Source organism: Oncorhynchus clarkii, chromosome 9 (genome assembly GCF_045791955.1).
Source record: "Oncorhynchus clarkii lewisi isolate Uvic-CL-2024 chromosome 9, UVic_Ocla_1.0, whole genome shotgun sequence".
NCBI lineage: Eukaryota > Metazoa > Chordata > Actinopteri > Salmoniformes > Salmonidae > Oncorhynchus > Oncorhynchus clarkii.
The window spans coordinates 77194749-77220656 of record NC_092155.1 but is presented as its reverse complement, the minus strand read 5'-3'; the positions used below and the strand labels follow the sequence as shown (position 1 = coordinate 77220656).

The window sequence follows — 25908 nt, the reverse complement described above, 5'->3', positions numbered from 1 at the left end:
GGTGTTGAGAGATAGATGGGAGGGGTTGAATGGAGTTGAAGGGTGGGACTGGATGGTGTTAAGAGATAGATGGGAGGGGTTGAGGGTAGCTGAAGGGACTGGATGGTGTTGAGAGATAGATGGGAGGGGTTGAGGGTAGCTGAAGGATGGGACTGGATGGTGTTGAGAGATAGATGGGAGGGGTTGAAGGGACTGGATGGTGTTGAGAGATAGATGGGAGGGGTTGAATGGAGATGTAGGGTGGGACTGGATGGTGTTAAGAGATAGATGGGAGGGGTTGAGGGTAGCTGAAGGATGGGACTGGATGGTGTTGAGAGATAGATGGGAGGGGTTGAAGGGACTGGATGGTGTTGAGAGATAGATGGGAGGGGTAGAATGGAGCTGAAGGGTGGGACTGGATGGTGTTGAGAGATAGATGGGAGGGGTAGAATGGAGCTGAAGGGTGGGACTGGATGGTGTTGAGAGAGAGATGGGAGGGGTTGAAGGGACTGGATGGTGTTGAGAGAGAGATGGGAGGGGTTGAATGGAGTTGAAGGGTGGGACTGGATGGTGTTAAGAGATAGATGGGAGGGGTTGAGGGTAGCTGAAGGGACTGGATGGTGTTGAGAGATAGATGGGAGGGGTTGAGGGTAGCTGAAGGATGGGACTGGATGGTGTTGAGAGATAGATGGGAGGGGTTGAAGGGACTGGATGGTGTTGAGAGATAGATGGGAGGGGTTGAATGGAGATGTAGGGTGGGACTGGATGGTGTTAAGAGATAGATGGGAGGGGTTGAGGGTAGCTGAAGGATGGGACTGGATGGTGTTGAGAGATAGATGGGAGGGGTTGAAGGGACTGGATGGTGTTGAGAGATAGATGGGAGGGGTAGAATGGAGCTGAAGGGTGGGACTGGATGGTGTTGAGAGATAGATGGGAGGGGTTGAAGGGACTGGATGGTGTTAAGAGATAGATGGGAGGGGTTGAATGGAGATGTAGGGTGGGACTGGATGGTGTTGAGAGATAGATGGGAGGGGTAGAATGGAGCTGAAGGGTGGGACTGGATGGTGTTGAGAGATAGATGGGAGGGGTTGAATGGAGATGTAGGATGGGACTGGATGGTGTTTAGAGACAGATGGGAGGGGTTGAATGGAGCTGAAGGGTGGGACTGGATGGTGTTGAGAGATAGATGGGAGGGGTTGAATGGAGATGTAGGATGGGACTGGATGGTGTTGAGAGATAGATGGGAGGGGCTGAATGGAGCTGAAGGGTCTAATATGAATGGAGCTGAAGGGACTAATAACAAGATAACCAATGTAAAACATACGAGGTCTGTGAAATGTATATAAGTTCAGAAATTGTGTGAAATAGCACAGTTACAAATATAATGAGATATGAGAAATAGAAGAAGGACTAAAAACAAACAAAATATAACTGTTGTAAAATAGATTGTGTCTGTAAAATGTGTATAAGATGTAAAAACTGAAGGTTTGAAGCCTAAGTGTTTTTGTTAATTAGTTTACTCCAATTGGAAGAAGGGTGGTAGGGTTTACTAGGGTTTAGGGTTTACTAGGTTTTAAGGTTTACTAGGGTTTACGGAGACTAATGAAAAAGTATGTGCCTATATAGGTATGTGTATTTATTTACAGTGGAAGTCGGGAACTTTACATACACTTAGGTTGGAGTCATTAAAACTCCTTTTTCAACCACTCCACACATTTCTTGTTAACAAACTATAGTTATGTCAGGTCGGTTAGGACATCTACTTTGTGCATGACACAATACATTTTTCCAACAATTGTTTACAGACAGATTATTTCACTTATAATTCAATGTATCACAATTCCAGTGGGTCAGAAGTTTACCAAGTTCACCAAGTTGACTGTGCCTTTAACCTCTTGAGGTAGACTGAAATGATATTGCCACGTGCAGCGCTGCACAGATATTACGATGTGTGAGATGTCAGACTTTGCTCTCGCACAGTCACACACAGTATCTGTGCGTGTACACGAGTTTGCTTCACGCTCTTACAATGCGGTACAGCCCCTGGAACCGGTACAGCGGGAGACGTTGAGCATCACTCTTCAAAAGCTCTTAGTTGTTGTGGAACTTGACCCACTATGCTGTTTACTTTTTGCTTCTGTGTCATATCGCTGAGTCTACCTGTAAGTGGTATACATTTTATAATAATTCTCCCTCTCTGTGTCTCTCCCTCTCTGTCTATCCCTCTGTCTCTCCCTCTCTGTGTCTCTCTCTCTCTCTGTGTCTCTCCCTCTCTGTGTCTCTCCCTCTCTGTCTCTCCCTCTCTGTGTCTCACCCTCTCTGTCTATCCCTCTGTGTCTCTCCCTCTCTGTGTCTCTCCCTCTCTGTGTCTCTCCCTCTCTGTGTCTCTCCCTCTCTGTCTCTCCCTCTCTGTGTCTCTCCCTCTCTGTGTCTCTCCCTCTCTGTCTCTCCCTCTCTCTGTCTCTCCCTCTCTGTGTCTCTCCCTCTCTGTCTCTCCCTCACTGTGTCTCTCCCTCTCTGTATCTCTCCCTCGATGCAGGAAGCCAGAGAAGGGTATACAGTACCTGATAGAGAGAGGCTTCGTATCGGACACACCGGTAGGCATCGCCCGCTTCATCCTGGAGAGGAAAGGACTGAGCAGACAGATGATAGGAGAGTTCCTTGGCTGCAGACAGAAACAGTTCAACAAGGACGTACTAGAGTGAGTGGCTAATCAATAGATTCTTGGGTGTTTTGGATTCTCTACAATGAGAATGACCTACAAACTGAAGAGTATTATTTGACTGACTGATTGACTGATAAAATGGTTAATCGTCTCTCCTCTCCCTGTCCAGGTTTAGGTTTAGGGGTTAATCCTCTCTCTTCTCCCTGTCCAGGTTTAAGTTTAAGTTAAGGTTTAGGGTTAATCCTCTCTCCTCTCCCTGCCCAGGTTTAAGTTTAAGTTTAGGTTTAGGGTTTAATCCTCTCTCTTCTCCCTGTCCAGGTTTAAGTTTAGGTTTAGGGTTAATCCTCTCTCCTCTCCCTGCCCAGGTTTAAGTTTAGTTTTAGGGTTAATCCTCTCTCCTCTCCCTGCCCAGGTTTAAGTTTAGGTTTAGGTTTAGGGTTTAATCCTCTCTCCTCTCCCTGTCCAGTTGTGTGGTAGATGAGTTGGACTTCTCAGGGATGGATCTAGATGATGCCCTCAGGAAGTTCCAGGCTCAGATTAAAGTCCAGGGGGAGGCCCAGAAGGTGGAGAGACTGATCGAGGCTTTCAGGTGAGAATATAGTTAAAGCAACAACAACAACAACAACAAAAACAGAGGAAGTGTGGTATATGGCCTATATACCATGTGTAAGGGCTGTTCTTAAGCAAGAGGCAACGCGAAGTATACAGCCTGGATACAACCCCTAGCCGTGATGTATTGGTGATATACCACAAACCCACAAGGTGCCTTATTACTATTATAAACTGGTTACCAACCTAATTAGACCAGTAAACATTTTTTTTTGTTTGTCATACCCATAGAATACGGTCTGATATACCACGGCTTTCAGCCAATCAGCAATCAGGCCTCAAACCCCCCGGTTTGTAGAGCCCAGAAAGTGGAGAAAATGATAGAGGCCTTCAGATACTTAGACTTAATTACTTTTTGTACTGGCTTTTTATGTACTTTTTATACTGACTAATGGACATATGTACTGACTAATGGACATATGTACTGACTAATGGACATATGTACTGACTAATGGACATATGTACTGACTAATGGACATATGTACTGACTAATGGACATATGTACTGACTAATGGACATATGTACTGACTAATGGACATATGTACTGACTAATGGACATATGTACTGACTAATGGACATATGTACTGACTAATGGACATATGTACTGACTAATGGACATATGTACTGACTAATGGACATATGTACTGACTAATGGACATACTTTTATACTGTTGGACATACAGACCAATTTGTACTGGACTTTTTAAGCCACGGCTGCAGTTTTTGCACCAGGACTTGCAGCCTTTTCTACCGATTTATGGAATTATTGTGCTGATTTATGGACTTATTGTGTTGATTTATGGACTTATTGTGTTGATTTATGGACTTATTGTGTTGATTTATGGACTTATTGTGCTGATTTATGGACTTATTGTGTTGATTTATGGACTTATTGTGCTGATTTATGGACATTGTGCTGATTTATGGACATTGTGCTGATTTATGGACTTATTGTGCTGATTTATGGACTTATTGTGTTGATTTATGGACTTATTGTGCTGATTTATGGACTTATTGTGCTGATTTATGGACTTATTGTGCTGATTTATGGAATTATTGTGCTGATTTATGGACTTATTGTGCTGATTTATGGAATTATTGACAAAAGCTTCGCTATTGTTATTTTACTGCTCTTTAATGATTTCTTATTATTATCTCTTACTTTTTTTCTCTCGTAAAACTGCATTGTTGGTTAAGGACTTTTCACTGCTGTATTTGGTGCTGACTTATGGACTTATGGACTGATTTATGGACATGCACTGACTTATGGACTTATGTGCTGACTTATGGACTTATTGTGATGACTTATGGACTTATGTACTGACTTATGGACTTATTGTGATGACTTATGGACTTATGTACTGACTTATGGACTTATGTGCTGACTTATGGACTTATGTACTGACTTATGGACTTATGTACTGACGTATGGACTTATGTGCTGACTTATGGACTTATGTGATGACTTATGGACTTATGTACTGACTTATGGACTTATGTACTGACTTATGGACTTATGTGCTGACTTATGGACTTATGTGCTGACTTATGGACTTATGTACTGACTTATGGACTTATGGACATATGGACTCATGTGCTGACTTATGGACTTATGGACATATGGACTTATGTGCTGACTTATGGACTTATGGACATATGGACTCATGTACTGACTTATGGACTTATGGACATATGGACTTATGTGCTGACTTATGGACTTATGTGATGACTTATGGACTTATGTACTGACTTATGGACTTATGTACTGACTTATGGACTTATGTACTGACTTATGGACTTATGGACTGACTTATGGACTTATGTACTGACTTATGGACTTATGGACTTTTGTGATGACTTATGGACTTATGTACTGACTTATGGACTTATGGACTGACTTATGGACTTATGGACTCATGTGCTGACTTATGGACTTATGTGCTGACTTATGGACTTATGTACTGACTTATGGACTTATGTACTGACTTATGGACTTATGGACTTTTGTGATGACTTATGGACTTATTGTGCTGACTTATGGACTTATGGACTCATGTGCTGACTTATGGACTTATGTGCTGACTTATGGACTTATGTACTGACTTATGGACTTATGTACTGACTTATGGACTTATGTGATGACTTATGGACTTATGTACTGACTTATGGACTTATTGTACTGACTTATGGACTTATGGACTCATGTGCTGACTTATGGACTTATGTGCTGACTTATGGACTTATGGACTGACTTATGGACTGATGTACTGACTTATGGACTTATGGACTTATGTGATGACTTATGGACTTGTGTACTGACTTATGGACTTATGAACTCATGTGCTGACTTATGGACTCATGTGCTGACTAATGGACTTATGTGCTGACTTATGGACTTACAGTGCCTTGCGAAAGTATTCGGCCCCCTTGAACTTTGCGACCTTTTGCCACATTTCAGGCTTCAAACATAAAGATATAAAACTGTATTTTTTTGTGAAGAATCAACAACAAGTGGGACACAATCATGAAGTGGAACGACATTTATTGGATATTTCAAACTTTTTTAACAAATCAAAAACTGAAAAATTGGGCGTGCAAAATTGCAAAAGGGGGCCGAATACTTTCGCAAGGCACTGTATTTACTGACTTATGGACTTATTGTGCTGACTTATGGACTTATGTACTGACTTATGGACTTATGGACTTATGTGATGACTTATGGACTTATGTACTGACTTATGGACTTATGTACTGACTTATGGACTCATGTGCTGACTTATGGACTTATGTGCTGACTTATGGACTTATGTACTGACTTATGGACTTATGTACTGACTTATGGACTTGTGATGACTTATGGACTTATGTACTGACTTATGGACTTATGTACTGATTTATGGACTTATGGACTCATGTGCTGACTTATGGACTTATGTGCTGACTTATGGACTTATGTACTGACTTATGGACTTATGTACTGACTTATGGACTCATGTGCTGACTTATGGACTTATGTGCTGACTTATGGACTTATGTACTGACTTATGGACTTATGTACTGACTTATGGACTTATGGACTTATGTGCTGACGTATGGACTTATGTGCTGACTTATGGACTTATGTGCTGACTTATGGACTTATGTACTGACTTATGGACTTATGGACTTATGTGATGACTTATGGATTTATGTACTGACTTATGGACTTATGTACTGACTTATGGACTTATGTGATGACTTATGGACTTATGTACTGACTTATGGACTTATGTACTGACTTATGGACTTATGTACTGATTTATGGACTTATGGACTCATGTGCTGACTTATGGACTTATGTGCTGACTTATGGACTTATGTGCTGACTTATGGATTTATGGACTTATGTGATGACTTATGGACTTATGTACTGACTTATGGACTTATGTGATGACTTATGGACTTATGTACTGACTTATGGACTTATGTACTGATTTATGGACTTATGGACTCATGTGCTGACTTATGGACTTATGTGCTGACTTATGGACTTATGTGCTGACTTATGGACTTATGTACTGACTTATGGACTTATGGACTTATGTGATGACTTATGGACTTATGTACTGACTTATGGACTTATGTACTGACTTATGGACTTATGGACTGACTTATGGACTTATGTGATGACTTATGGACTTATGGACTGACTTATGGACTTATGTACTGACTTATGGACTTATGTGATGACTTACGGACTTATGTACTGACTTATGGACTTATGGACTTATGTACTGACTAATGGACTTATGTACTGACTTATGGACTTATGGACTCATGTGCTGACTTATGGACTTATGTGCTGACTTATGGACTTATGGACTTGTGCATTTTCTATGTTAAACTGTATTGACATTTTAGTTTTGGATATATCTGACTTATATCTCCCTCTCTCTTCTCTCTCTACCTCGCTCCCTCTCTTCCTCTCAATCTCCATGTCTCCCCCCCCCCCCCCCGTCCAGTCAGCGGTACTGTGTGTGTAACCCGGTACTGATCCGACAGTTCCAGAACCCTGACACCATCTTCATCCTGGCCTTCGCCATCATCCTCCTCAACACAGACATGTACTCTCCCAACGTCAAGCCGGAGAAGAAGATGAAGTTGGAGGATTTCATCAAAAACCTCAGAGGTGAGGTGCATTCTGGGATGGATGTTTAGGTTGTTTCTCTACATGGTGTAATGAGAGGGTTTTAATAAACTACATTTATTTATCTCCATTTATTAAATGTCTCTCTATCTGTTTTTATCTCAGTTATCTCCATTCCTCTTTATCTCTCCCCTTTTTTCTCACACTTTCCCCTATGGATGTTAATGTTTCCCCAGGAGTGGATAATGGTCAGGACATTCCCAGAGACCTGTTAGTAGGAATCTACCATCGGATAGAGAAGTGGGAGCTACGCACCAACGATGACCACGTGTCTCAAGTGCAGGCTGTGGAGAGGGTGGTCGTCGGCAAGAAGCCCGTAAGTATTAATGTCTACGGTCATTGCCTGCTCAGACACAGAAGATACACTACATGATCAAATGTATGTGGACACCTGCTCATCGAACTTCTCCTTCCAAAATCATGGGCATTAATATGGAGTTGCCCCCCCCCCCCCCCTTTGCTGCTATAACAGCCTCCACTCTTCTGGGAAGGCTTTCCACTAGATGTTGGAACATTGCTGCAGGGGGACTTGATTCCATTCAGCCACAAGAGTATTAGTGAGGTCGGGCGCTGATGTTGGGTGATTAGGACTGTGCTCCAATTCATCCCAAAGCTGTTCGGTGGGGTTGAGGTCAGGGCATTGTGCAGACGAGTCAAGTTCTTCCACACCGATCTCGACAAACCATTTCTGTATGGACCTTTGTGCACGGGGGGCATTGTCATGCTGAAACAGGAAACAGTCTTCCCAAAACTGTTGACACAGTGTTGGAAGCACAGAATCATCTAGAATATCATTGTATGCTGTAGTGTTAATATTTCCGAGAGTCCAATGGCGGTGAGCTTTACACCACTCCTGCCGACACTTGGCATTGCGGATGGTGATCTGATGCTTGTGTGCAGCTGCTCGGCAATGGAAAACCCATTTCATGAAGCTCCTGACGAACAGTTCTTGCGCTGACGTTGATTCCAGAGCAGTTTAGAAAATCGGTAGTGAGTGTTGCAACCGAGGACAGATGAATTTTACGCTTTACGTGCTTCAGCACTCGTCGGTCGCGTTCTGTGAGGTTGTGTGGCCTACCACTTTGTGGCTGAGCCGTTGTTGCTCCTAGACGTTTCCACTTCACCATAACAGCACTTACAGTTGACCGGGGCATCCTATGACGGTGCCACGTTGAAAGTCACTGAGCTCTTCAGTAAGGCCATTCCACTGCCAATGTTTGTCTATGGAGATTGCATGTCTGTGTGCTCGATTTTAAATACTTGTCAACAACGGGTGTGGCTGAAATAGCCAAATCTACTAATTTGAAGGGGTGTCCACATACTTTGTATATATAATGTATATTATTGTTTATACTTCACCTGATCACCCCCTCAATGATCATGTTGCTGATCCCCACACGCCCTCAATGATCATGCTGCTGATCCCCATACCCCCTCAACGATCATGCTGCTGATCCCCACACCCCCTCAACGATCATGCTGCTGATCCCCACACCCCCTCAATGATCATGCTGCTGATCCCCACACCCCCTCAATGATCATGCTGTTGATCCCCACACCCCCTCAACGATCATGCTGCTGATCCCCACACCCCCTCAATGATCATGCTGCTGATCCCCACACCCCCTCAATGATCATGCTGCTGATCCCCACACCCCCTCAATGATCATGCTGTTGATCCCCACACCCCCTCAATGATCATGCTGCTGATCCCCACACCCCCTCAATGATCATGATGTTGATCCCCACACCCCGTCAAATATCATGCTGCTGATCCCCACACCCCCTCAATGATCATGCTGCTGATCCCCACACCCCCTCAACGATCATGCTGTTGATCCCCACACCCCCTCAATGATCATGCTGTTGATCCCCACACCCCCTCAACGATCATGCTGCTGATCCCCACACCCCCTCAATGATCATGCTGCTGATCCCCATACCCCCTCAATGATCATGCTGCTGATCCCCACACCCCCTCAATGATCATGCTGCTGATCCCCACACCCCCTCAATGATCATGCTGCTGATCCCCACACCCCCTCAATGATCATGCTGTTGATCCCCACACCCCCTCAACGATCATGCTGTTGATCCCCACACCCCCTCAATGATCATGCTGTTGATCCCCATACCCCCTCAATGATCATGCTGCTGATCCCCACACCCCCTCAATGATCATGCTGCTGATCCCCATACCCCCTCAATGATCATGCTGCTGATCCCCACACCCCCTCAACGATCATGCTGTTGATCCCCACACCCCCTCAATGATCATGCTGTTGATCCCCATACCCCCTCAATGATCATGCTGTTGATCCCCACACCCCCTCAATGATCATGCTGTCGATCCCCACACCCCCTCAATGATCATGCTGCTGATCCCCACACCCCCTCATTGATCATGCTGTTGAGCAGCACACCCCCTCAATGATCATGCTGCTGATCCCCACACCCCCTCAACGATCATGCTGTCGATCCCCACACCCCCTCAATGATCATGCTGCTGATCCCCACACCCCCTCATTGGTCATGCTGTTGATCCCCACACCCCCTCAATGATCATGCTGCTGATCCCCACACCCCCTCATTGATCATGCTGTTGATCCCCACACCCCCTCATTGATCATGCTGCTGATCCCCATTTGGTCATTTTGTAAGTTAAATAGTTTAGAAAATATCAGAATATAAGTGAAATATATTTTAAATAAAGTTATATTATAAATAGGTTATATCCAGGCTGTTTCACATCCGGCCGTGATTGGGAGTCCCATAAGGGGGCGCACAGTTGGCCCAGCATCGTCCGGGTTTGGCCGGGTTTGTCCGGGGTAGGCCGTCATTGTAAATAAGAATTTGTTCTTAACTGACTTGCCTAGTTAAATTTAGGTTAAATTTAAAAAATACAAAAATACAAAATACTTTAGACAATATATGTATCTTCTGAAATTAATAGAAATAAAACTCTCTCCTGTAAAACTGGAAAACAGCCCATGTTCAGTTGAAAGCAGCCAATATTCGGTAGAAAACAGCCCATATTGTAACGATTCTCTTCTTGTGAAGTAGAGGCGGACCAAAGCGCAGCGTGGTGGTTGTTCATTGTATTTTATTTACGACACTATACATGAACAAACTAACGAAAAAAAACAAGAAACGTGAGAACTCAAAACCTAATACAGCCTATCTGGTGAACACTACACAAAGACAGGAACAATCACCCACAAACACACAGTGAAACCCAGGCTACCTAAGTATGATTCTCAATCAGAGACAACTAATGACACCTGCCTCTGATTGAGAACCATACTAGGCCGAAAACATAGAACTGCCCCAAAACATAGAAAAACAAACATAGACTGCCCACCCAACTCACGCCCTGACCAATACTAAATAAATACAAAACAACGGAAATAGAGGTCAGAACGTGACACATATTCAGTAGAAAACAGCCCATATTCAATAGGCAACAGCCCATATTCAGTAGAAAACAGCCAATGTTCAGTTGAAAACAACCCATATTCAGTAGAAAGCAGCCAATATTCAGTAGAAAACAGCCCATATTCAATAGGCAACATCCCATATTCAGTAGAAAACAGCCAATATTCAGTTGAAAACAGCCCATGTTCAGTAGAAAACAGCCAATATCCAGTTGTAAAACAGCCAATATTCAGTAGAAAACAGCCAATATTCAGTAGAAAACAGCCCATATTCAGTAGAAAGCAGCCCATATTCAATAGAAAACAGCCCATATTCAGTAGAAAACAGCCAATATGCAATTCAAAACAGCCAATTTGCAGTTGAAAACAGACAATATTCAGTTGAAAACAGCCAATATTCAGTTGAAAACAGTCAATATTCAGTAGAAAACAGCCCATATTCAGTAGAAAACAGCCCATATTCAGTTCAAAACAGCCCATATTCAATAGAAAAGAGTCCAATATTCAGTAGAAAACAGCCCATATTCAATAGAAAACAGCCCACATAATCGATCTGATATACAGTATGTAAACTTTGAATCTGCTGTGTGTTGAGGTGTTGCTGCCAGGTTCTGTCTGTCAGGTTCTGTCTATCAGGTTCTGTCTGTCAGGTTCTGTCTGTCAGGTTCTGTCTGTCAGGTTCTGTCGGTCAGGTTCTGTCTGTCAGGTTCTGTCTGTCAGGTTCTGTCTATCAGGTTCTGTCTGTCAGGTTCTGTCTGTCAGGTTCTGTCTATCAGGTTCTATCTGTCAGGTTCTGTCTGTCAGGTTCTGTCTATCAAGTTCTGTCTGTCAGGTTCTGTCTGTCAGGTTCTGTCTATCAAGTTCTGTCTGTCAGGTTCTGTCTGTCAGGTTCTGTCTATCAAGTTCTGTCTGTCAGGTTCTGTCTGTCAGGTTCTGTCTGTCAGGTTCTGTCTGTCAGGTTCTGTCTATCAGGTTCTGTCTGTCAGGTTCTGTCTGTCAGGTTCTGTCTATCAAGTTCTGTCTGTCAGGTTCTGTCTATCAAGTTCTGTCTGTCAGGTTCTGTCTATCAGGTTCTGTCTGTCAGGTTCTGTCTGTCAGGTTCTGTCTATCAGGTTCTGTCTGTCAGGTTCTGTCTATCAGGTTCTGTCTGTCAGGTTCTGTCTGTCAAGTTCTGTCTGTCAGGTTCTGTCTGTCAGGTTCTGTCTATCAGGTTCTGTCTGTCAGGTTCTGTCTATCAGGTTCTGTCTGTCAGGTTCTGTCTGTCAAGTTCTGTCTGTCAGGTTCTGTCTCTGTGAATACTAAAAATAATTTGTGTGTAGGTGCTCTCGCTGCCACACCGCAGATTGGTGTGTTGCTGTCAGCTTTACGAGGTGCCTGACCCTAACAGAAGCCAGAGGACTGGAGTCCACCAGAGAGAAGTCTTCCTCTTCAACGACCTGCTCGTGGTAAGACTCACCTGTGTGCCCTGGGAGTGTTATGTCTGTACCATATGGACTCACCTGTGTGCCCTGGGAGTGTTATGTCTGTACTATATAGACTCACCTGTGTGTCCTGGGAGTGTTATGTCTGTACCATATGGACTCACCTGTGTGCCCTGGGAGCGTTATGTCTGTACCATATAGACTCACCTGTGTGCCCTGGGAGTGTTATGTCTGTACCATATGGACTCACCTGTGTGCCCTGGGAGTGTTATGTCTGTACCATATGGACTCACCTGTGTGCCCTGGGAGTGTTATGTCTGTACCATATAGACTCACCTGTGTGCCCTGGGAGTGTTATGTCTGTACCATATGGACTCACCTGTGTGCCCTGGGAGTGTTATGTCTGTACCATATGGACTCACCTGTGTGCCCTGGGAGTGTTATGTCTGTACCATATGGACTCACCTGTGTGCCCTGGGAGCGTTATGTCTGTACCATATAGACTCACCTGTGTGCCCTGGGAGTGTTATGTCTGTACCATATAGACTCACCAGTGTGCCAGTTCAGAGTTTTTCTTTACGGCTCTACAATACAAACTCACCTTTTTATATCTAAACCCTACAGAGCTGAGTCATATACATATCAAACATGTTCTGTTCGCCTGAGTTAGCTAAAACAATGGTCTGAGAATAGGCCTAGAATAGTATTGGGATGGTCTTGAAATAGTCCTGGAATATACCTGGAATAGTCCTGGAATATACCTGGAATAGTCCTGGAATATACCTGGAATAGTCCTGGAATAGACCTGGAATAGTCCTGGAATACACCTGGAATAGTCCTGGAATAGTCCTGGAATAGTCCTGGAATATACCTGGAATAGTCCTGGAATATACCTGGAATACACCTGGAATAGTCCTGGAATAGTCCTGGAATATACCTGGAACAGTCCTGGAATATGCCTGTAATACACCTGTAATAGTCCTGGAATATACCTGGAACAGTCCTGGAATAGTCCTGAAATAGTCCTGGAATAGTCCTGGAATATACCTGGAATAGTCCTGGAATATACCTGGAATAGTCCTGGAATAGTCCTGGAATAGTATTGGAATAGCCTCGAAATAGTCATGGAATATACCTGGAATAGTCCTGGAATATACCTGGAATAGTCCTGGAATATACCTGGAATAGTCCTGGAATAGTCCTGGAATAGTCCTGGAATATACCTGGAATAGTCCTGGAATAGTCCTGGAATATACCTGGAATAGTCCTGGAATAGTCCTGGAATATACCTGGAATAGTCTTGGAATGTACCTGGAATATACCTGGAATAGTCTTGGAATATACCTGGAATATACCTGGAATAGTCCTGGAATAGACCTGGAATAGTCCTGGAATACACCTGGAATAGTCCTGGAATAGTCCTGGAATAGTCCTGGAATATACCTGGAATAGTCCTGGAATATACCTGGAATACACCTGGAATAGTCCTGGAATAGTCCTGGAATATACCTGGAACAGTCCTTGAATATGCCTGTAATATACCTGTAATAGTCCTGGAATATACCTGTAACAGTCCTGGAATAGTCCTGAAATAGTCCTGGAATAGTCCTGGAATATACCTGGAATAGTCCTGGAATATACCTGGAATAGTCCTGGAATAGTCCTGGAATAGTATTGGAATAGCCTCGAAATAGTCATGGAATATACCTGGAATAGTCCTGGAATATACCTGGAATAGTCCTGGAATATACCTGGAATAGTCCTGGAATAGTCCTGGAATATTCCTGGAATATACCTGGAATAGTCCTGGAATAGTCCTGGAATATACCTGGAATAATCCTGGAATAGTCCTGGAATATACCTGGAATAGTCTTGGAATATACCTGGAATATACCTGGAATAGTCTTGGAATATACCTGGAATATACCTGGAATATACCTGGAATAGTCCTGGAATAGTCCTGGAATATACCTGGAATAGTCCTGGAATAGTCCTGGAATACACCTGGATTAGTCTTGGAATATACCTGGAATATACCTGGAATATACCTGGAATACACCTGGATTAGTCCTGGACTATACCTGGAACAGTCCTGGAACAGTCCTGGAATATACCTGGAATAGTCCTGGAATATACCTGGAATATACCTGGAATAGTCCTGAAATAGTCCTGAAATAGTCCTGGAATATACCTGGAATAGTCCTGGAATATACCTGGAATAGTCCTGGAATATACCTGGAATATACCTGGAATATACCTGGACTGGAACAGACCTGGAAAAAAACTGGAATAGACCTGGAATAGAACTGGAATAGAACTGGAATAGTCCTGGAATAGAACTGGAATAGTCCTGGAATAGAACTGGAATAGTCCTGGAATAGACCTGGAATAGTACCAGAGTCATCACAAACGCCCATATATCAAGCACAGTGTTTCCGCGGTCACGCCCTCTGGCCTATATCAAGCACAGTGTTTCCACGGTCACGCCCTCAGGCCTATATCAAAGCACAGTGTTTCCACGGTCACGCCCTCTGGCCTATATCAAGCACAGTGTTTCCACGGTCACGCCCTCTGGCCTATATCAAGCACAGTGTTTCCACGGTCACGCCCTCTGGCCTATTTCAAAGCACAGTGTTTCCACGGTCACGCCCTCTGGCCTATATCAAGCACAGTGTTTCCACGGTCACACCCTCTGGCCTATATCAAAGCACAGTGTTTCCACGGTCACGCCCTCTGGCCTATATCAAGCACAGTGTTTCCACGGTCACGCCCTCTGGCCTATATCAAGCACAGTGTTTCCACGATCACACCCTCTAGCCTATATCAAAGCACAGTGTTTCCACGGTCACGCCCTCTGGCCTATATCAAGCACAGTGTTTCCACGGTCACGCCCTCTGGCCTATATCAAGCACAGTGTTTCCACGGTCACGCCCTCAGGCCTATATCAAAGCACAGTGTTTCCACGGTCACGCCCTCTGGCCTATATCAAGCACAGTGTTTCCACGGTCACGCCCTCTGGCCTATATCAAGCACAGTGTTTCCACGGTCACGCCCTCTGGCCTATTTCAAAGCACAGTGTTTCCACGGTCACGCCCTCTGGCCAATATAAAGCACAGTGTTTCCACGGTCACACCCTCTGGCCTATATCAAGCACAGTGTTTCCACGGTCACGCCCTCTGGTCTGCAGAGCACAGTGTTTCCACGGTCACGCCCTCTGGTCTGCAGAGCACAGTTTTTCCACGGTCACGCCCTCTGGACTGCAGAGCACAGTGTTTCCACGGTCACGCCCTCTGGTCAGCAGAGCACAGTGTTTCCACGGTCACGCCCTCTGGTCTACAGAGCACAGTGTTTCCACGGTCACGCCGTCTGGTCAGCAGAGCACAGTGTTTCCACGGTCACTCCCTCTGGTCTACAGAGCACAGTGTTTCCACGGTCACGCCCTCTGGTCAGCAGAGCACAGTGTTTCCACGGTCACTCCCTCTGGTCTGCAGAGCACAGTGTTTTCACGGTCACTCCCTCTGGTCAGCAGAGCACAGTGTTTCCACGGTCACTCCAGCTGGTCTGCAGAGCACAGTGTTTCCACGGTCACGCCCTCTGGTCTGCAGAGCACAGTGTTTTCACGGTCACTCCCTCTGTTCAGCAGAGCACAGTGTTTCCACGGTCACTCCCTCTGGTCTGCAGAGCACAGTGTTTCCACGGTCTCGCCCTCTGGTCTGCAGAGCACAGTGTTTCCGCGGTCACGCCCTCAGGCCTATATCAAAGCACAGTATCTCTGGTCTGCAGAGCACAGTTTTTCCACGATCACGCCCTCTGGTCTGCAGAACACAGTGTTTCCACGGTCACGCCCTCTGGTCATCAGAGCACAGTGTTTCCACGGTCACGCCCTCTGGTCTGCAGAGCACAGTGTTTCCACGGTCACGCCCTCTGGTCAGCAGAGCACAGTGTTTCCACGGTCACTCCCTCTGGTCTGCAGAGCACAGTGTTTTCACAGTCACTCCCTCTGGTCAGCAGAGCACAGTGTTTCCACGGTCACTCCCTCTGGTCTGCAGAGCACAGTGTTTCCAAGGTCTCGCCCTCTGGTCTGCAGAGCACAGTGTTTCCACGGTCACTCCCTCTGGTCTATATCAAGCACAGTGCTTCCACGGTCACGCCCTCTGGTCTATATCAAGCACAGTGTTTCCATGGTCACGCCCTCTGGTCTGCAGAGCACATTGTTTCCACGGTCACGCCCTCTGGAATAGTCCTGGAATACACCTGGAATAGTCCTGGAATAGTCCTGGAATAGTCCTGGAATATACCTGGAATAGTCCTGGAATATACCTGGAATACACCTGGAATAGTCCTGGAATAGTCCTGGAATATACCTGGAACAGTCCTGGAATATGCCTGTAATACACCTGTAATAGTCCTGGAATATACCTGGAACAGTCCTGGAATAGTCCTGAAATAGTCCTGGAATAGTCCTGGAATATACCTGGAATAGTCCTGGAATATACCTGGAATAGTCCTGGAATAGTCCTGGAATAGTATTGGAATAGCCTCGAAATAGTCATGGAATATACCTGGAATAGTCCTGGAATATACCTGGAATAGTCCTGGAATATACCTGGAATAGTCCTGGAATATACCTGGAATAGTCCTGGAATAGTCCTGGAATATACCTGGAATAGTCCTGGAATAGTCCTGGAATATACCTGGAATAGTCTTGGAATGTACCTGGAATATACCTGGAATAGTCTTGGAATATACCTGGAATATACCTGGAATAGTCCTGGAATAGACCTGGAATAGTCCTGGAATACACCTGGAATAGTCCTGGAATAGTCCTGGAATAGTCCTGGAATATACCTGGAACAGTCCTTGAATATGCCTGTAATATACCTGTAATAGTCCTGGAATATACCTGTAACAGTCCTGGAATAGTCCTGAAATAGTCCTGGAATAGTCCTGGAATATACCTGGAATAGTCCTGGAATATACCTGGAATAGTCCTGGAATAGTCCTGGAATAGTATTGGAATAGCCTCGAAATAGTCATGGAATATACCTGGAATAGTCCTGGAATATACCTGGAATAGTCCTGGAATATACCTGGAATAGTCCTGGAATAGTCCTGGAATATTCCTGGAATATACCTGGAATAGTCCTGGAATAGTCCTGGAATATACCTGGAATAATCCTGGAATAGTCCTGGAATATACCTGGAATAGTCTTGGAATATACCTGGAATATACCTGGAATAGTCTTGGAATATACCTGGAATATACCTGGAATATACCTGGAATAGTCCTGGAATAGTCCTGGAATATACCTGGAATAGTCCTGGAATAGTCCTGGAATACACCTGGATTAGTCTTGGAATATACCTGGAATATACCTGGAATATACCTGGAATACACCTGGATTAGTCCTGGACTATACCTGGAACAGTCCTGGAACAGTCCTGGAATATACCTGGAATAGTCCTGGAATATACCTGGAATATACCTGGAATAGTCCTGAAATAGTCCTGAAATAGTCCTGGAATATACCTGGAATAGTCCTGGAATATACCTGGAATAGTCCTGGAATATACCTGGAATATACCTGGAATATACCTGGACTGGAACAGACCTGGAAAAAAACTGGAATAGACCTGGAATAGAACTGGAATAGAACTGGAATAGTCCTGGAATAGAACTGGAATAGTCCTGGAATAGAACTGGAATAGTCCTGGAATAGACCTGGAATAGTACCAGAGTCATCACAAAAGCCCATATATCAAGCACAGTGTTTCCGCGGTCACGCCCTCTGGCCTATATCAAGCACAGTGTTTCCACGGTCACGCCCTCTGGTCTGCAGAGCACATTGTTTCCACGGTCACGCCCTCTGGAATAGTCCTGGAATACACCTGGAATAGTCCTGGAATAGTCCTGGAATAGTCCTGGAATATACCTGGAATAGTCCTGGAATATACCTGGAATACACCTGGAATAGTCCTGGAATAGTCCTGGAATATACCTGGAACAGTCCTGGAATATGCCTGTAATACACCTGTAATAGTCCTGGAATATACCTGGAACAGTCCTGGAATAGTCCTGAAATAGTCCTGGAATAGTCCTGGAATATACCTGGAATAGTCCTGGAATATACCTGGAATAGTCCTGGAATAGTCCTGGAATAGTATTGGAATAGCCTCGAAATAGTCATGGAATATACCTGGAATAGTCCTGGAATATACCTGGAATAGTCCTGGAATATACCTGGAATAGTCCTGGAATATACCTGGAATAGTCCTGGAATAGTCCTGGAATATACCTGGAATAGTCCTGGAATAGTCCTGGAATATACCTGGAATAGTCTTGGAATGTACCTGGAATATACCTGGAATAGTCTTGGAATATACCTGGAATATACCTGGAATAGTCCTGGAATAGACCTGGAATAGTCCTGGAATACACCTGGAATAGTCCTGGAATAGTCCTGGAATAGTCCTGGAATATACCTGGAACAGTCCTTGAATATGCCTGTAATATACCTGGAATAGTCCTGGAATATACCTGTAACAGTCCTGGAATAGTCCTGAAATAGTCCTGGAATAGTCCTGGAATATACCTGGAATAGTCCTGGAATATACCTGGAATAGTCCTGGAATAGTCCTGGAATAGTATTGGAATAGCCTCGAAATAGTCATGGAATATACCTGGAATAGTCCTGGAATATACCTGGAATAGTCCTGGAATATACCTGGAATAGTCCTGGAATAGTCCTGGAATATTCCTGGAATATACCTGGAATAGTCCTGGAATAGTCCTGGAATATACCTGGAATAATCCTGGAATAGTCCTGGAATATACCTGGAATAGTCTTGGAATATACCTGGAATATACCTGGAATAGTCTTGGAATATACCTGGAATATACCTGGAATATACCTGGAATAGTCCTGGAATAGTCCTGGAATATACCTGGAATAGTCCTGGAATAGTCCTGGAATACACCTGGATTAGTCTTGGAATATACCTGGAATATACCTGGAATATACCTGGAATACACCTGGATTAGTCCTGGACTATACCTGGAACAGTCCTGGAACAGTCCTGGAATATACCTGGAATAGTCCTGGAATATACCTGGAATATACCTGGAATAGTCCTGAAATAGTCCTGAAATAGTCCTGGAATATACCTGGAATAGTCCTGGAATATACCTGGAATAGTCCTGGAATATACCTGGAATATACCTGGAATATACCTGGACTGGAACAGACCTGGAAAAAAACTGGAATAGACCTGGAATAGAACTGGAATAGAACTGGAATAGTCCTGGAATAGAACTGGAATAGTCCTGGAATAGAACTGGAATAGTCCTGGAATAGACCTGGAATAGTACCAGAGTCATCACAAAAGCCCATATATCAAGCACAGTGTTTCCGCGGTCACGCCCTCTGGCCTATATCAAGCACAGTGTTTCCACGGTCACGCCCTCAGGCCTATATCAAAGCACAGTGTTTCCACGGTCACGCCCTCTGGCCTATATCAAGCACAGTGTTTCCACGGTCACGCCCTCTGGCCTATATCAAGCACAGTGTTTCCACGGTCACGCCCTCTGGCCTATTTCAAAGCACAGTGTTTCCACGGTCACGCCCTCTGGCCTATATCAAGCACAGTGTTTCCACAGTCACGCCCTCAGGCCTATATCAAAGCACAGTGTTTCCACGGTCACGCCCTCTGGCCTATATCAAGCACAGTGTTTCCACGGTCACGCCCTCTGGCCTATTTCAAAGCACAGTGTTTCCACGGTCACGCCCTCTGGCCTATATCAAGCACAGTGTTTCCACGGTCACACCCTCTGGCCTATATCAAAGCACAGTGTTTCCACGGTCACGCCCTCTGGCCTATATCAAGCACAGTGTTTCCACGGTCACGCCCTCTGGCCTATATCAAGCACAGTGTTTCCACGATCACACCCTCTAGCCTATATCAAAGCACAGTGTTTCCACGGTCACGCCCTCTGGCCTATATCAAGCACAGTGTTTCCACGGTCACGCCCTCTGGCCTATATCAAGCACAGTGTTTCCACGGTCACGCCCTCAGGCCTATATCAAAGCACAGTGTTTCCACGGTCACGCCCTCTGGCCTATATCAAGCACAGTGTTTCCACGGTCACGCCCTCTGGCCTATATCAAGCACAGTGTTTCCACGGTCACGCCCTCTGGCCTATTTCAAAGCACAGTGTTTCCACGGTCACGCCCTCTGGCCAATATAAAGCACAGTGTTTCCACGGTCACACCCTCTGGCCTATATCAAGCACAGTGTTTCCACGGTCACGCCCTCTGGTCTGCAGAGCACAGTGTTTCCACGGTCACGCCCTCTGGTCTGCAGAGCACAGTTTTTCCACGGTCACGCCCTCTGGTCTGCAGAGCACAGTGTTTCCACGGTCACGCCCTCTGGTCAGCAGAGCACAGTGTTTCCACGGTCACGCCCTCTGGTCTACAGAGCACAGTGTTTCCACGGTCACGCCGTCTGGTCAGCAGAGCACAGTGTTTCCACGGTCACTCCCTCTGGTCTACAGAGCACAGTGTTTCCACGGTCACGCCCTCTGGTCAGCAGAGCACAGTGTTTCCACGGTCACTCCCTCTGGTCTGCAGAGCACAGTGTTTTCACGGTCACTCCCTCTGGTCAGCAGAGCACAGTGTTTCCACGGTCACTCCAGCTGGTCTGCAGAGCACAGTGTTTCCACGGTCACGCCCTCTGGTCTGCAGAGCACAGTGTTTTCACGGTCACTCCCTCTGTTCAGCAGAGCACAGTGTTTCCACGGTCACTCCCTCTGGTCTGCAGAGCACAGTGTTTCCACGGTCTCGCCCTCTGGTCTGCAGAGCACAGTGTTTCCGCGGTCACGCCCTCAGGCCTATATCAAAGCACAGTATCTCTGGTCTGCAGAGCACAGTTTTTCCACGATCACGCCCTCTGGTCTGCAGAACACAGTGTTTCCACGGTCACGCCCTCTGGTCATCAGAGCACAGTGTTTCCACGGTCACGCCCTCTGGTCTGCAGAGCACAGTGTTTCCACGGTCACGCCCTCTGGTCAGCAGAGCACAGTGTTTCCACGGTCACTCCCTCTGGTCTGCAGAGCACAGTGTTTTCACAGTCACTCCCTCTGGTCAGCAGAGCACAGTGTTTCCACGGTCACTCCCTCTGGTCTGCAGAGCACAGTGTTTCCAAGGTCTCGCCCTCTGGTCTGCAGAGCACAGTGTTTCCACGGTCACTCCCTCTGGTCTATATCAAGCACAGTGCTTCCACGGTCACGCCCTCTGGTCTATATCAAGCACAGTGTTTCCATGGTCACGCCCTCTGGTCTGCAGAGCACATTGTTTCCACGGTCACGCCCTCTGGTCTGCAGAGCACAGTGTTTCCACGGTCACTCCCTCTGGTCTATATCAAGCACAGTGTTTCCACGGTCACGCCCTCTGGTCTATATCAAGCACAGTGTTTCCACGGTCACACCCTCTGGTCTGCAGAGCAAAGTGTTTCCACGGTCACGCCCTCTGGTCTGCAGAGCACAGTGTTTCCACGGTCACTCCCTTTGGTCAGCAGAGCACAGTGTTTCCACGGTCACGCCCTCTGGTCTGCAGAGCACAGTGTTTCCACGGTCACTCCCTCTGGTCTATATCAAGCACAGTGTTTCCACGGTCACGCCCTCTGGTCTGCAGAGCACAGTGTTTCCACGGTCACGCCCTCTGGTCTGCAGAGCACAGTGTTTCCACGGTCACGCCCTCTGGTCTGCAGAGCACAGTGTTTCCACAGTCACTCCCTCTGGTCAGCAGAGCACAGTGTTTCCACGGTCACTCCCTCTGGTCAGCAGAGCACAGTGTTTCCACGGTCACGCCCTCTGGTCTGCAGAGCACATCAGAATGGACGAGCAGGTAAACATAAAGAGACGTGTCCATCCCTCTTCTCCCCTACAGGTAACCAAGATCTTCCAGAAGAAGAAGACCTCTGTGACATACAGCTTCAGACAGTCCTTCCCCCTGGTCGAGATGCAGGTCCACATGTTCCAGAACCAGCGTAAGTATCCGTGTGTGTGTGTGTGTGTGTGTGTGTGCTCCAATACTACATCCTGATTCTCCCTGTCTCCCTCCCTCCCTCCCTACATACCTCCCTACCCTCCTACCTACCTCCTTCCCTCCCTCCCTACCTACCTACCTACCTACCTACTTACCTACCTACCTACCTACCTACCTACCTACCTACCTACCTACCTACCGTACCTACAGTACCTCCCTCCCTCCCTCCCTCCCTCCCTCCCTCCCTCCCTCCCTCCCTCCCTCCCTCCCTCCCTCCCTCCCTCCCTCCCTACCTACCTACCTACCTACATACCTACCTACCTACCTACCTACCTCCCTCCCTCCCTCCCTCCCTCCCTCCCTCCCTACCTACCTACCTACAGTACCTCCCTCCCTCCCTCCCTCCCTCCCTACCTACCTACCTACCTACCTACAGTACCTCCCTCCCTGACTACCTACCTCCCTACCTACCTACCTACCTACCTACCTACCTAACTACCTACCTATCCATCCATCCAAGGGGCTTTATTGGCATGGGGAACATATGCTAACATTGCCAAAGCAAGTGAAGTAGATCATATACAAAAGTGAAATAAGCAATAAAAATGAACAGTAAACATTACACTCACATATTCTATCTATCTATCTATCAAAGTATACATTAGTTGATCAGATCACAATAGAGGAGGTCATTCCTGTTCAATGATGTGAAAGTGAGACAATTGCAATTGTCCTAAGTCCCACTTTGTGGCACCTGACCACAAAGTGAATGATTTGTCCCAAATACAAGTTTAAATATTTAGGACTAACGTATTCCTTGTCACCCATTCTGAAACAAACTGCAGCTCTTTGTTAAGTGTTGCAGTCATTTCACTCGCTGTAGTAGCTGACGTTTATAGTGTTGAGTCATCTGCATACAAAGACACACTGGCTTTACTCAAAGCCAGTGGCATGTCGTTAGTAAAGATTGAAAAAAGTAATGGGCCTAAACAGCTACCCTGGGGAATTCCTGATTTTACCTGGATTTTGTTGGAGAGGCTTCCATTAAAGAACACCGTCTGTGTTCTGTTAGACAGGTAACTCTTTATCCACAATATAGCAGGGGGTGTAAAGCCATAACACATTCGTTTTTCCAGCAGCAGACTATGATCGATAATGTCAAAAGCTGTACAGTATGTCTCCTCTCTCCCCTGTAGACTATCCCCACGGTATCCGTCTGACGTCGGCCAATCCTGGCGGGGAGAGGAAGGTTCTGATTGTATTAAATGCTCCAAGTCAGCAGGACAGAACACGCTTCACCTCCGACCTGAGAGAGAGCATCACTGAGGTGACGGAGATGGAGAAATACAGGGTGGAGTGTGAGTAGAACTATACTATACTATACTATACTTAACCAATAAGGCCCGAGGAGGTGTGGAATACCGGCCAATATACCACGTCTAAGGGCTGTTTTTATGCACGACGCAACGCAGAGTATTGGCCGTATACCACAAACCCCTGAGGAGCCTTATTGCTATTATAAACTGGTTACCAACGTAATTAGAGCAGTAAAAAAATAAATGTTTTGTCATACCCGTGGTATACGGTCTGATATACCATGGCTTTCAGCCAATAAGAATTCAGGGCACAAATCACCAAGTTTATAATATACTAAAAGAGACTGAGGTGCAGGAGATGGAGAAAACATGCTACGATACTAGATAGAATACTTCATTGTTCCATTGGGGAATACTAAGGGATAGTTTAATATACAAATATTGTGATAATCATATGTCTTTTAAGTAATCCCTTCACACTCTTATTCTCGACCGACTTCTTTCACGATTGTCTCTTCTCTCTCTCTCTTTCTCTGTCGCACTCTTCCTCACCCTCCTCTCTCTTTCCCTATTTCTCTCCTCCCCTCTCCATCTCTCTCTCCTCCCCCTTTACAGCGGAGTTGGAGAAGCAGAAAGGGGTGGTGAGACCTGTTGTGGGCGGGGCTGGCGGTGGTGGTCTGGGCAGTGGCTTGAAGGGCGAGGCGGTGAATGGCACTCTGGGTAGACCCAGTCTGGATGACAGCTATGCTTCCGCAGACGGACTCAAACGTACCGCGCTCAGCTCATCACTGAGAGACCTATCAGACACAGGTACACTGATTTGACCTCATCCAATGGACAGACACACTGTTCAGTCATATTTATACAGTCACTGAGACAATCTGATGAGATGCTTTTCAGAAAATATACACAAAACTTTCAATTACTCATTTATTTTAACTCTGGTCTAGACATATACAGTGGTGAAAGTATTCACCCCCTTTGGCATTTTTCCTATTTTGTTCTTTTGTATCATTTGATTTACATTGTTGTTGTTTACTTGCTCACTTTGAAGATGACAATATTTTTTATTGTGGAACAAACAAGAATTAAGACAAAAAAAACAGAAAACTTGAGTTTTCATAACTATTCATCCCCCCCAAAGTCAATACTTTGTAGAGCCACCATTTGCAGAAATTACAACTGCAAGTCTCTTGCGATATGTCTCTATAAGCTCGGCACATCTAGCCACTGGGATTTTTGGCCATTCGTCAAGGCAAAACTGATTAATTTCCTTCAAGTTGGATGGTGTACAGCAGTCTCTAAGTCATACCACAGATTCTCAATTGGATTGAGGTTTGGGCTTTGACTAGGCCATTCCAAGACATTTAAATGTTTCCCCTTAAACCACTCAAGTGTTGCTTTAGCAGTATGCTTAGGGTCATTGTCCTGCCGGAAGGTGAACCTCCGTCCCAGTCTCAAATCTCTGGAAGACTGAAAAAGGTTTCCCTCTATTTAGCGCCATCAATCATTCCTTCAATTCTGACCAGCTTCCCTGACGATGAAAAACATCCCCACAGCGTGATGCTGCCACCACCATGCTTCACTGTAGGGATGGGGTTCTCGGGGTAATGAGAGGTGTTGGGTTTGTGCCAGACATAGCGTTTTCCTTGATGGCCAAAAAGCTCAATTTTAGTCTCGTCTGACCAGAGTACCTTTTTCCATATGTTTGGGGCGTCTCCCACATGCCTTTTGGTGAACACCAAACGTGTTTGCTTATTTTTTTCTAGAAGGAATGGCTTTTTTTCTGGCCACTCTTCCATAAAGCCCAGCTCTGTGGAGTGTACGGCTTAAAGTGGTCCTATGGACACATACTCCAATCTCCGCTGTGGAGCTTTGCAGCTCCTTCATGGTTATCTTTTGTCTCTTTGTTGCCTCTCTGATTAATGCCTACCTTGCCTGGTCCGTGAGTTTTGGTAGGCGGCCCTCTCTTGACAGGTTTGTTGTGGTGACATATTCTTTCCATTTTTAAAATAATGGATTTAATGGTGCTCCGTGGGATGTTCAAAGTTTCTGATATTTTTTTTATAACCCAACCCTGATCTGTACTTCTCCACAACTTTGTCCCTGACCTGTTTAGAGAGTTCCTTGGTCTTCCTGGTGCTGCTTGCTTGGTGGTGCCCGTTGCTTAATGGTGTTGCAGACTCTGGGGCCTTTCAGAACAGGTGTATATATACTGAGATCATGTGACAGATCATGTGACACACAGGTGGACT

At 45.6% G+C, this 25908-nt stretch overlaps 1 protein-coding gene across 1 annotated transcript in view; it reads left to right on the top strand.

The window, feature by feature from the left end:
* LOC139417626 (IQ motif and SEC7 domain-containing protein 1-like) overlaps nucleotides 1–25908 on the top strand; it is a 92619-nt gene that overhangs the window by 60425 nt on the left and 6286 nt on the right. Inside the window, exons 5-12 of the mRNA XM_071166834.1 lie at nucleotides 2519–2680; nucleotides 3111–3233; nucleotides 7255–7421; nucleotides 7616–7755; nucleotides 12193–12318; nucleotides 22239–22338; nucleotides 23534–23695; nucleotides 24269–24463. Coding sequence (XP_071022935.1) covers nucleotides 2519–2680; nucleotides 3111–3233; nucleotides 7255–7421; nucleotides 7616–7755; nucleotides 12193–12318; nucleotides 22239–22338; nucleotides 23534–23695; nucleotides 24269–24463 — 1175 coding nt within the window. The remainder of the gene's footprint in view (nucleotides 1–2518; nucleotides 2681–3110; nucleotides 3234–7254; nucleotides 7422–7615; nucleotides 7756–12192; nucleotides 12319–22238; nucleotides 22339–23533; nucleotides 23696–24268; nucleotides 24464–25908) is intronic.